This window comes from Oncorhynchus gorbuscha, linkage group LG21, assembly GCF_021184085.1.
Source record: "Oncorhynchus gorbuscha isolate QuinsamMale2020 ecotype Even-year linkage group LG21, OgorEven_v1.0, whole genome shotgun sequence".
Taxonomy (NCBI): Eukaryota; Metazoa; Chordata; class Actinopteri; order Salmoniformes; family Salmonidae; genus Oncorhynchus; species Oncorhynchus gorbuscha.
In genome coordinates, this window is record NC_060193.1 from 12961782 (window position 1) to 12973271 (window position 11490).

Consider the following 11490-nt stretch of genomic DNA (forward strand, 5'->3'; position numbering starts at 1 on the left):
TACTGTGTGTGACTGTGTGAGAGCTGAAGTCTTGCACCTCGCTCATCTCATTATCTGTTTGTGGCAATGCCATTTCACTGAGTTTAAGATACTTTGTGTGTGCAGGTAGTCACCTGGTATGCATTTCAATTAACACGTGTGCCTTGTTAAAAGTTAATTTGTGGAATTTCTTTCCTTCTTAATGCGTTTGAGTTGTGTTTTGACAAGGTAGGGGTGGTATATAGAAGATATATTTGTTAAAAGACCAAGTCCATATTATGTGTGTGTGTGTGTGTGTGTGTGTGTGTGTGTGTGTGTGTGTGTGTGTGTGTGTGTGTGTGTGTGTGTGTGTGTGTGTGTGTGTGTGTGTGTGTGTGTGTGTGTGTGTGTGTGTGTGTGTGTGTGTGTGTGTGTGTGTGTGTGTGTGTGTGTGTGTGCGCATGCGCGTGTATTTACAGATTGAGGTTGTTAGCGTTTAAGAAACAGGCCTAGGCCTGTCTGTGTGACAGTGTGTGGGTGTGAGATTGCAGAACAGTAGTTTCTTCTTCAAGTTATAACCACATAGTCAACCGTTGCCTTTGTGAAATGAAACACTGCAAGATAATTACAGATGTTGTGCAAATTACCATAACATACATATCAGTCCCATGTCAATAATAACCCTGCACTGTGACAAAATGTTCCTGTTTTTGACCACGATGAGTGATTGATTATTTTGGGATTCTTACAAGCAGAGCATAGCCTGGTCTCAGATGTGTATGCTTTATAGCCAGCTCCTTTGAATATACATCAGAGGACCTAGCTAAAGCACAAACTGATAAGAGACCAGAGTTAAGCCGACTGAACCACCTGTAGCTACTCATCTTAATCATTTTGTGTGAGAAAACACTTCATTGCATCTTTAGGACTTTTCCCATGTGTCTTGTCTACAAATCTAAAACTTCAACTTTTCTCTCAAGAGAGTTGTAGTTAATCACACACAATCACAAGGCAGTCATATCCAGGGCAGTCCGTTAGAGTAGTTTATCAGTTGCATGACAGCGCTATTGAGGTCAACACATGGGGCTACAAAAAGGAGTGCAGTGCGTGATAATGTGGCAGGCTGTCTTGTGTGAACTGAGGACAGAAAAGGGGTGCATGCATGTGAAGTTTTCTTTAGGGCAGCTGTACAAAAAAATAGAGAAGTGTGTGTGTGCGTGCGTTGAGCGTGCGCATGTGTGTGTGTGCGTGCATGTGTGTATTAGGCATCTCAATATGTCTGTGGGTTTGAATCTGGCCTTCACTATTTAACCGTTGCTCCCGCCCCCATCTCTCCACTGATGAAGAAGTCACCAACACAAAGTGCAAAGTGCAAACAACAGACACAGAGGGATACCGGAACATTGAAACTAGGACAGACTACCACAACTATTCTAGGCCAAGAAACAAATACTTGAGTAAAGTGACATAATTTCTGAACCAAATAGTTGTCAATCTATCAATCAAAATCAAGAGACTACAGCCTGTCAAACAAACTAAGCCATAAAACCCTTCCCCCAACCGCCTTGGACATTGATCAGGTGCAGGAGTGAGCGAGAGCGAAGGGAAGAAAACGACTTTGTATTTTATGGTCTTAAGATAGGCGTGAAGGCTTTAGCACCTGGATCATTATTCTGCTAACTGGGGGTCATTACAGCTGGACTATAGGGCAGAAAGGAAAGAGCTAAAGAGACAACACGCTCCACTGGAGTGTGTCCATCCACCAGATAAAAAGGGGGAGAATAATAAACTGGAGTGAGGAGGGGTTGGTAGCTAAAAGAAGTGCAGGAAATCGGGGCGGGACACGGCAGAGGGACAAAGCTAATAGTTTGAGGATTTTGGAGTTTGAAAATAAAGGTTGCGGGGGAGATCTCTTTAGCTGCTATTGTTGTATGACTTTTCCCACCCTGTCTAACTTACTTTTTTTGGTTGTGGGGAGATCTATTTTGTGTTTGAGTGCTGAAAAGTCTGAAAGGAGGAGGGCATGGGGAGTTTAATTGCTGTAGATTAATGTTGTTTGTATGAATTAATATATTTTCTAAACAGTCTGATTCATTTTATTACAGATAAAGTAGCCTATCCACTGTTATTGAAGTGTTGTTTATTGACGCTTGAGGTATAGGCCAGGCCTATTGGTTTATTTCAATTGAGCTGCATAAAGCATGAATAAGTGATACACTTTATCACCATGTCAAATGTAATTTTCAGCTGTCATCAAAACTGTGGAAACGCCAACCGGATGCTTCACATTGATGCATTTAGTGAAATATCTGTCTCATTGTTCTATCTGTGGTAGCAGTATGCAAATAAACGGCTCTATCGCTGATGCGATTCGGTCCCGACGTTCAACAAAAAATAAATAAATAGCCATTCTTTCGTCAACGATCCATTACTATTCCCGGTTGGTTCAACGTAATTTCATTGAAACAACGTTGATTCAACTAGTGTGTGCCCAGTTTTCTAGCTGGCAACATCCATCAATCCATCAAAAACGTCCTTTTCAAACTCCAGTGCCGTCCGCGCTTTGCAGGTCTTACCCGCGCCCCCCTCCTATCTTCCCCATTCTCCCGCTTGACAACAGCGGGGAGAATTGGACCATGTGCCATGAAACGTGCCCACGGCGGGGCTGTGGGAAAGTTCGGGAAGAGAGAACCCACACATTGTCATGGTAATGTCGGTGGGTCGAGGTGTTGGGGGCGGGAGGCTGTGGTGCTTGACACCCACACGGGGAGAGTACTTTTACTCCTGCTTCTATTCTAATTTAGTTCACTCAGTGTTTCTCCATCCATTAAAACAGTACAAACGGAGTTCTGTCTGTGGGTAGCCTTCAACTGCCAGAAGTCAAATCTAGCGTCATTTGGTTAATTGCGTGCAGACTGCCCACGGGAGATTAGGACACCGATAGTGTGGACTGTGAAGCTGAGCTATCAGAGCTATCAGTTGGTCGGCTGGTTTGGTGTGCGCTCTGCAGCGCGAGGATGACGGCCTCCAACATGGAACATGGAGGAAATGCTCCCGAGAAGAATTTTAACGCCAAAGATGAACGAAAGGTAGGCTTGCAATTATCTTGGCCTTTGGTTTAAACTGGGTAATACATCAAGGTATGGGTTGTGCAGGAATTGTTCGAAGTATTTCCCCCCCCATTAAAATCCTTAATTGCCTGATGCAAATGAATGAATGCATGCATGCATATCCCACTACTACATGTAATAAGATGCATGCATTTATGCAACGTGCAGAGACAGTTGGTAGACTTTGCAAAAGGTTTGGCTGCAGTTTGTTGAATTCTCTTCAACACGGTCTAGATGCAGACTCATCACTTTATTGTAGTATCAGACGGAGTAACATTTCTTATATTTCATTCCAAAACTAAAATTGAGAGCTTGGGACCATAAGGTTTTACCTACAAACAGATGATTCTGAGATAATTGGCTTTAAAGTACCAAACCCACATTACCCCAGCTCAATTGATTAATACTTAAACAGGGGTATTAGTTGTAGTGTTGATTTGATTGACAGCTGCGGAAGCCTCTGATAGAGAAGAAGAGGCGGGAGCGAATCAACTGCAGCCTTGAGCAGCTGAAGGGGATCATGGTGGACGCCTATAACCTAGATGTGAGTACGCCCACACATATGCATAGACGCACAATGAGAATATTTTTGATAAACCATAAAACTTTCATAACATTTGCATGATCTTCTTCCCTATTTAACTCTGACTTCTGTTAGCAATCTAAACTGGAGAAGGCTGATGTACTGGAGGTTACTGTCCAACACATGGAGGGTCTACAAAAGGGTCATGGTAAGCACATACAGACACACACCATCACTTTAATCAACGACAGAATATCCTAGCCCACTTTTAATGCAATATTCTTCCATTGTTCCAAGTTCTAATGGAACATACAGAGCTGGTTGTAAATTATACTCCAGTGCTGCATGGGGTAATGTAAGCATTGGAACCAATAATATGTATAAACCCTAGATTTCTGAACCTAGGTAATTGCCAATGAGAGGCTTTGAAGCCACCGGCCGCCATATTGGTACTCCTCCGAAGGAGCAGTCTATACTGGAATTCTCCAGTGTGTTTATATAAGAAGGGACAAAGCTATTCCTGAGTGGCACAGTGGTCTAAAGCACTGCATCTCAGTGCAAGAGGTGTCACTATAGTACCTGTTTTGAATCCAGGCTGTATTACATCCGGCCGTGATTAGGAGTCCCATAGGGTCGGTACACAATTAGCCCAGCATCATCCAGATTTGGCCTGAGTAGGCCGTCATTGTAAATAAGAATGTGTTCTTAAATGACTCGCCTATTTAAATAAAACAAAACAATGTATTTAATTAAGCATGTCTTTGTTGTAGTGGGGACAGAAATTGATAGTCTAAAAAAAATGTTTTTATATATTTTTGTTTAAAATATAGCTCCAAAATGGATGTGCGGTGGATTCTAAACAGCACCCCTGTTGGTAATCTAGGGTTATTACATATAATTTATTGGAACCCTTATAGTGGGTGGGATTATCATGTGTTGTCAATCATTGACTAATGTCTCCCAATAGGGGTCCTTCACTCTACATATCAATGAGCTCCTATTGGGTAAATTCAGAAAACCTGTTTGACGGAACCTGTTTGACGGCTCCTGACAAACTGAAATTCAAAGCAAGCCAGGGAATGAGAGAGCCACCTTCACTACCCTGATCACATTCACCAGTTGATAACTGATTTATTTTATTTGTTATATAAAGTAATACATTTAATTGACAGATCTAAATGTGTTCACTCGGCTCACTGCATATACATTAGTGCATAACACCAATATTCTTAATTCCCGACGATATTGTAACTATGCATTGCAGTGGTGGCTGGAGGGAGGCGCTATAGGAAGCATGCTCATTTGTAATGGCTGAAATGGGATTGATGGACCGGAGTCAATCATGTGGTGGTCAATACAGTCGCATTAACCTCTGCTAACCATGTGTATGTGACCAATAAAATTTGATATGTATGTTGTGTTTTATACCGTTCCATTAATTCCATTCCAGTCGTTACAATGAGCCTGTCCTCCTATAGATCCTCCCACCAGCGTCCTCTGATGCGTTGTAGGACGTACTAAACCTGACTGAGTTGTTCTCACCCCTGACTCCCTGCTACTGGTTCTTCTGTATTTAGGTACGGGCATCCCTGCTGGTCCCAGCGTCGGGTTCCAGTCCCGGCAGCGCTACAGCAGTGGATACATCCAGTGTATGCAGGAGGTCCATAACCTGCTCCTGGGCTGTCCAGACATGGACAAGCCTCTAGGGGCCCAGCTCCTCAATCACCTCCTTAAGTCTCTGCCCCACATCAGCTCAGAGACTGGGCCTGGAAACACTGGTGGCAATGGGCCTAATCAGACCCCAACAAGGCCTATCACTGGTGGGGTCAATGAGACTCTGATAAGGGCCATTGGTAATTGTAACGGTAGTAGTAGTAGTAGTAGTGGTGCTAGTCCCAATTCTGGACATCCCCAGTCTCCACTTTCACTGCCTTCTGGAGGAGTAGGTCTATTCCGACCTCGCCGTTTACAGATGCATCATACCTCTCCGCCGTTGACCCCGCCCATAATATGTTCCCCGCTCCATGCCCCCCACAGGCAGGTGCATTCTGGGAGAGATGGGAGGGAGCAGCTGCCTGCCTCCTCCCCTTCTAGCTCACCCAACCTCCCCCAGCCAGGGGTGTCTCACCCCGCCCCCCTGCCCCCTTTCTTCGGTCCTGTGGGAGACCCCTCTATGTGGAGGCCTTGGTGAAAGAGGACACACACACACATTTCATCACTTTAGGACCCCTGAGTTTTTCCTTACCCTGTGATCTGAGTGAAAAAATACCCTATTGGCAGCAGACCACCTAGGGCCTGGGGTTTTTCCTTCCCAGTCACCTCATGCTGTGGTCGGGAAAAACTCAGGGACTCTTTGTTTTTGATCTAATTCCATCTCATGGAATCGCTCAACTCTGTTGTTCCTGGATTGAGTGCAGAAGTCAGAAGATAAAGATCTAGGTGGATCTACAAGTTTCACTTCCTGTCAAATTGAATCCAATATGTTGTGGTGTGATTGACAGATGCATCAGCCCTCTAGGAACATGTCTGTAGTGTTCTGCTGTATTAACTGCATTGCCAGCGGTTCTATGGTCTCATTTTTCGTTTAAATGCTTCACATTTTAGACGTACAAATATTTGTATTTTTTTATGAGATTGGCCAGAAGTAAGCATTGTAAAAACAATTGTGTTTTCTTCCAAGTATTTCGCTGGTGTTAATTTTATGTTTTCAATGTGTAGAAAATGGTCACAGAATGTGGAATTTGTTTTGTCACACACTGATGATAAATTGATTGATTCATTTATTAAACAGATTTGATTAATTGTTTCAGATCTAGTGTTTGTAATTACAATGAATTGCTTACTTTGGAAATGTTTTCATCCTTGTATATTACAAGAAGATGGTCTGTTTCATATTGAAACAGCTAAAATAATGTGTGTGTGCTGGATCTTTGTTTTTCAGAATTGAATAAAACGACATTAAAACAATAGTAAATGTGAACCATCTTTTGTATGCTGAAGTTATGAATAGCAAATTATAGAGATACCATTATATTGTATGGGTTTAAAACAATATATAAAAATCGGTCTAGGAAAGTACTCTAGTTCCATGTACACGAAACAGCACAGGATAGCGTGGCCGAGCGGTCTAAGGCGCTGGATTAAGGCTCCAGTCTCTTCGGGGGCGTGGGTTCGAATCCCACCGCTGTCAGGCAAGCTTTTGACCGAACTTTAATTTGGCCTGACCGTAGGAATAATCTTTTACCGAACGCCCCATTGCCAACTGCGAATACCAGTTCGTAGTTTAAATATGCTATAAATCATGTATCTTTAATAGTTACCGGAAACAGTTGTCACTTGTCGCATAAAATAAATAAATATATATCCGTGATGGCCGCAGTGTACATTCGTAAGCCAAAAAGATTTCACCACTAGGTGTCCCTGTTGCATAATTTATTTTTTAGGAATCCCTGGCTACACACATATATATATATATATATATATAATACCAGTCAAAAGTTTGGACACACCTACTCATTCAAGGGTTTTTCTTTATTTTTACCATTGACTACATTGTACCATAGTGAAGACATCAGAACTATGAAATAACACATGGAATCATGTAGTAACCTAAAAAGTGTTTAAACAAATCAAAATATATTTCATATTTTAGATTCTTCAAAGTAGTCACCCTTTGACTTGATGACAGCTTTCCACACTCTTGGCATTCTCTCAAACGGCTTCATGAGGTGGAATGCCTTAATGAACAGGTGTGCCTCGTTAAAAGTTCATTTGTCAAAAGTTCAATAAAAACAAACAAATCCTGATAAACAAGATGGGTTGAGAGCTGCAGTTCATTCAGAAAGTATTCAGACCCTTGACTTTTTCCACATTTCGTTACGTTACAGGTTCAATTGTTATTTTCCCTCATCAATCTACACACAATACACCATAATGACAAAGCAAAAACTATTTATAAAAAAATAAACTGAAATATCACATTTACGTAAGTATTCAGACCCTTTACTCAGTACTTTGTTGAAGCACCTTTTGCAATTACAGCCTCGAGTCTTCTTGGGTATGACGCAACAAGCTTGGCACACCTGTATTTGGAGAATTTCTCCCATTCTTCTCTGCAGATCCTCTCAAGCTCTGTCAGGTTGAACGGGGAGCATCGCTGCACAGCTATTTTCAGGTCTCCAGATATTTTCGATCGAGTTCAAGTCCGGGCTCTGGCTGAGCAACTCAAGGACATTCAGAGACTTGTCCTGAAGCCACTCCTGCATTCTCTTGGCTGTGTCCTTAGGGACGTTGTCCTGTTGGAAGGCGAACCTTCGCCCCAGTCTGAAGTCCTGAGAACTCTGGATCAGGTTTTCATTAATGATCTCTCTGTACTTTGCTCCGTTCATCTTTCCCTCAATCTCAATTGGTCTCCCAGTCCCTGCCGCTGAAAAACATCCCCACAGCATGATGCTGCCACCACCATGTTTCACCGCAGGGACGGTGCCAGGTTTCCTCCAGACGTGACGCTTGGCAATCAGGCCAAAGAGTTCAATCTTGGTTTCATTCAGTGGAGGCTCCTCATAGGATGAAGGGGAGGACCATCCTCCTCAGGGAAATTTCATAAAAAATAAAAATAGTTCAACATTAAAAAATGTATCCTTTTTTGATAATATTGTATTTATATATTCATATGTCACCAAATAATTTATTAAAATACACTGTTTTGCAATGAACGTCTACAGTAACTTCAACAGCACTGTGTGGTAGCACCATGGTGTAGGTGTCTGGCTACATTGACTTCAATACAAAACCTAGGAGGCTCGTAGGCCTTACATAGACATACAAGGTAATTATGACCACTTCTGGAGGACATCCTCCAACCAATCAAAACTTTTGCAGTATGTACTGACATGTTGTCCATCCAATCATAGAATTAGGATCAGAGAACGAACCTAGTGAGTTGTATTGGGATTGTTCATTATGGTGGTTCTATATGTTGAGAAGCTTGGTGACATTGTTGGATAGAGATTAAGGGTGAAAAGTGATAGTTGAGCATTTTTTTATATTATTCAATTCAATTTACAGGAGACGGAGGAAGTATATTATACATTGTTTTCTCGTTTTTTTAGCTTAAATTTTGTGTGTAGTTAGTGCAATTTATTTAAATTTACCTTGCTAACTTTAGTAGCTAGCTAGCTACCAGTGCGAGTGTTCAGTTTTCTCCGCCAGAAGGGTACAGTAGAATAACCAACATTGCCGAAAATGGTGTGGACTTTTTGTTGAAGAACCCCTTTCATTCTCTTGGGTACACGGTGCGAATTAAAAGTGAGGGTCGACCTCTGCCTTAGATCCGTTTCATGAAGAAGGATGAAAAGGTGAAGGCTTTCAATACCAACTGGTATCAAAAGTATAACGTTAGCTGGTTAACATGGAGCCTTTAATCAAGCCGCCTGTATTGCTTGCCTTGCCTGCTTTTTGGAAGGTCTGAGACCTGGTCGAAAGGTGGGTATAGGAACCCGAAGAACAATCGTTCCACAGGAAGCATATAAATGCCCACATCAGATTCAAGCTTCAGGGAAAAAGCTGCATCGATCATGACAAAGGTCTGCGTATTCAAACTGCGCGACACAAGAGAAAGAAGAAACAGGGATGTTCTCAAGCGGCTTGTCAACACCACTACGTTTTTGGGCATGCAATAATTAGCTTTTCGAGGACACTACAAGCGGGTAAATTTTGCCGACAAGGGAAACTACAATGAGCTTGCAGCGGTAATTGCACGTAACAATGCTTTACTTGCATATCGAAATTTCAACGGTCTTTTCTGGGATGTTGAAATCAGTTCCGAATGATTTGATAACTTCCATCGCATCATCCAGCAAAATATTAAAGTGAGAGGTTTAGGCAGTAAAGTAGGCTCCACTTTCCTCCGGTGTTTATTTAGAGACACAAACAAATGTAATGATATAAATGTTGCAGCAGCCTAGGCTACACCTAAACATTAGAGATCTGACATGCAGTATGGAATGAAAACTAGACCATTTTTCAGTCTGATCAACTGTAAGCTACTAATAAGAGCAGCTGCATACAGCCTTTGTGAGCTGTCCAGTTGGTCAGGGTAAACGAATTGGTAACGTTATGTATTTATAGTCCATTTGTGTGTCAGGACAAAATGTGAACGTGATCAAATTTGGTAATATATTCGAAATTGGTCTGCCTAGGCTGCCAACACGTTTTCAATCCAAAATTATTGACTGGAATGAATCAATCAACATAATAGTGATGACAGATGTGAGTTAATTGGTTTATAAGGCCTACAGTTTCATATAACTGCATGATGGAAACATTCATAAAGCAAGCTCAGCCCTGTGAGTAATATTGTCTATCAGTTGTTGTCTCTGTGTCTGGGTAGAGGAAATCCCCCTCCTAATGTAAATATAATGAATACGAGCAAGTAAAAGGTTGCTGCAGTTTGAAAGGGTTTTCATCTGCCCCAGGGCCAGGAGTTTTTTTTCTTCAGTTTTTTTAAACTGTGTGACCTGATTATGAAACACTGGTCCCATAATAACTCTTATAAAACCTTTTTACAACGGATTAATCACTGCCATACCTTATATGGTCCAGAGTTTTCCTTGTTAGGTTAACAGATGAGGAAAAACTCTGGGCCACAGGGGATAAAAAATGCCCCCTGCTCTGGGACCTATGGTGCCACCAGTCTGCTTGTAGTTGTCAGATATCGTCAGGTATGTAGATGATCAGGGTGTTATTCAAGAATGTTTCTTGGGCTACTTTGATGTGTCAAGTGGGCGTGATGCCAACTCTGTGTTTAATTTCCCGGACAAACTTGCTGTTCAAACCTACGATGGCGCAGCTGTAATGGAATGTATCTGCTATTTGTATTTCCAGTTAAGGTATCTTTACTTTTACTCAAGTATGATAATTGGGTACTTTTTCTATCACTGGATACAGAGTTCCTTGACAAACCAAGAAAATAGGAATACAAGGCTTTATCGTTGGTTTTTTAACAGAAATGTTTGGCGATCGACTAGGAATGCCTTGGAGATCAAATCAAAATCAAATCAAATGTATTTATATAGCCCTTTGTACATTAGCTGATATCTCAAAGTGCTGTACAGAAACCCAGCCTAAAACCCCAAACAGCAAGCAATGCAGGTGTAGAAGCACGGTGGCTAGGAAAAACTCCCTAGAAAGGCCAAAACCTAGGAAGAAACCTAGAGAGGAACCAGGCTATGTGGGGTGGCCATATTTCCTGTCGAGCAAGGGTTTATTTAGTCTTCTAGGGCAACAAGTAATGACAGAAGAGAACCTGCCTGTATCTAATTAGGCGTATAGATAAATTGACTAACACTACCAAAATGTCGGAAATTATAAGCAGAAACATAGACCTATCTAAATTAAGCTTAACAAAACAAAACAAAAATCACGCATCTCTGACTGTACAGTGCATTTTCTAAATTTGCGGGTTATGGTCGGATGTGGGCCTCAGAGTGAAAATCTATCACATATACGTAGTTGGGCAGTTGCAGCTCGCCGGCTTTGCATTCATGTTACCTGATGAAATTGTTGTACAATGTGATCTTGTTGCCATCTAATGCACATTCATATGTCATAAATCAGCACTGCAGAGCTCTCCTTTTCTGACGTGCCTTGATTGTATTTCTGCTGATGATATCTGGAAATGTGCATGTACACCCTGGCCTATCTACTGTTGTTAGCCCCAAATCTGACTTGTGCTCTCATATTTGCTTCACTGATTTCTGCTCTCGTAAAAGCCTGGGTTTTCTGCACGTTAACACTAGAAGCTTATTACCTAAAATAGATCAATTGAAAGTGTGGGTTCACAGCTCCAATCCATTTACATTTACATTTAAGTCATTTAGCAGACGCTCTTATCCAGAG

General features: G+C 41.8%; 1 protein-coding gene and 1 non-coding gene across 3 annotated transcripts; both read left to right on the plus strand.

The window, feature by feature from the left end:
- Positions 1-317: 317 nt before the first annotated feature.
- Positions 318-6560, plus strand: her8a (hairy-related 8a). 2 transcript variants are annotated; one of them, XM_046318641.1, is made up of 5 exons: positions 318-2665; positions 2873-3047; positions 3517-3612; positions 3727-3799; positions 5169-6560. In XM_046318641.1, the coding sequence occupies exons 2-5, from the start codon at positions 2976-2978 to the stop codon at positions 5780-5782; spliced, it is 855 nt and encodes a 284-aa protein (XP_046174597.1). In that variant the 5' UTR covers positions 318-2665; positions 2873-2975; the 3' UTR covers positions 5783-6560. The 2 variants fall into 2 exon arrangements, with proteins under 2 accessions (XP_046174597.1, XP_046174596.1); XM_046318640.1 differs by having other exon boundaries at positions 318-3047.
- Positions 6561-6699: 139 nt separating this feature from the next.
- trnal-aag lies at positions 6700-6781 on the plus strand. The gene has a single exon. It is a non-coding gene; the product is annotated as a tRNA-Leu (tRNA).
- Positions 6782-11490: the final 4709 nt, after the last annotated feature.

Excerpts from the sequence above, each read along its gene's own strand:
- her8a (XM_046318640.1), top strand. The coding sequence starts at position 2,976 with ATGACGGCCTCCAACATGGAACATGGAGGAAATGCTCCCGAGAAGAAT. Across the intron at positions 3,048-3,516 it reads ACGCCAAAGATGAACGAAAG|CTGCGGAAGCCTCTGATAGA; the intron begins GTAGGCTTGCAA and ends TTTGATTGACAG. Across the intron at positions 3,800-5,168 it reads GGGTCTACAAAAGGGTCATG|GTACGGGCATCCCTGCTGGT; the intron begins GTAAGCACATAC and ends TTCTGTATTTAG.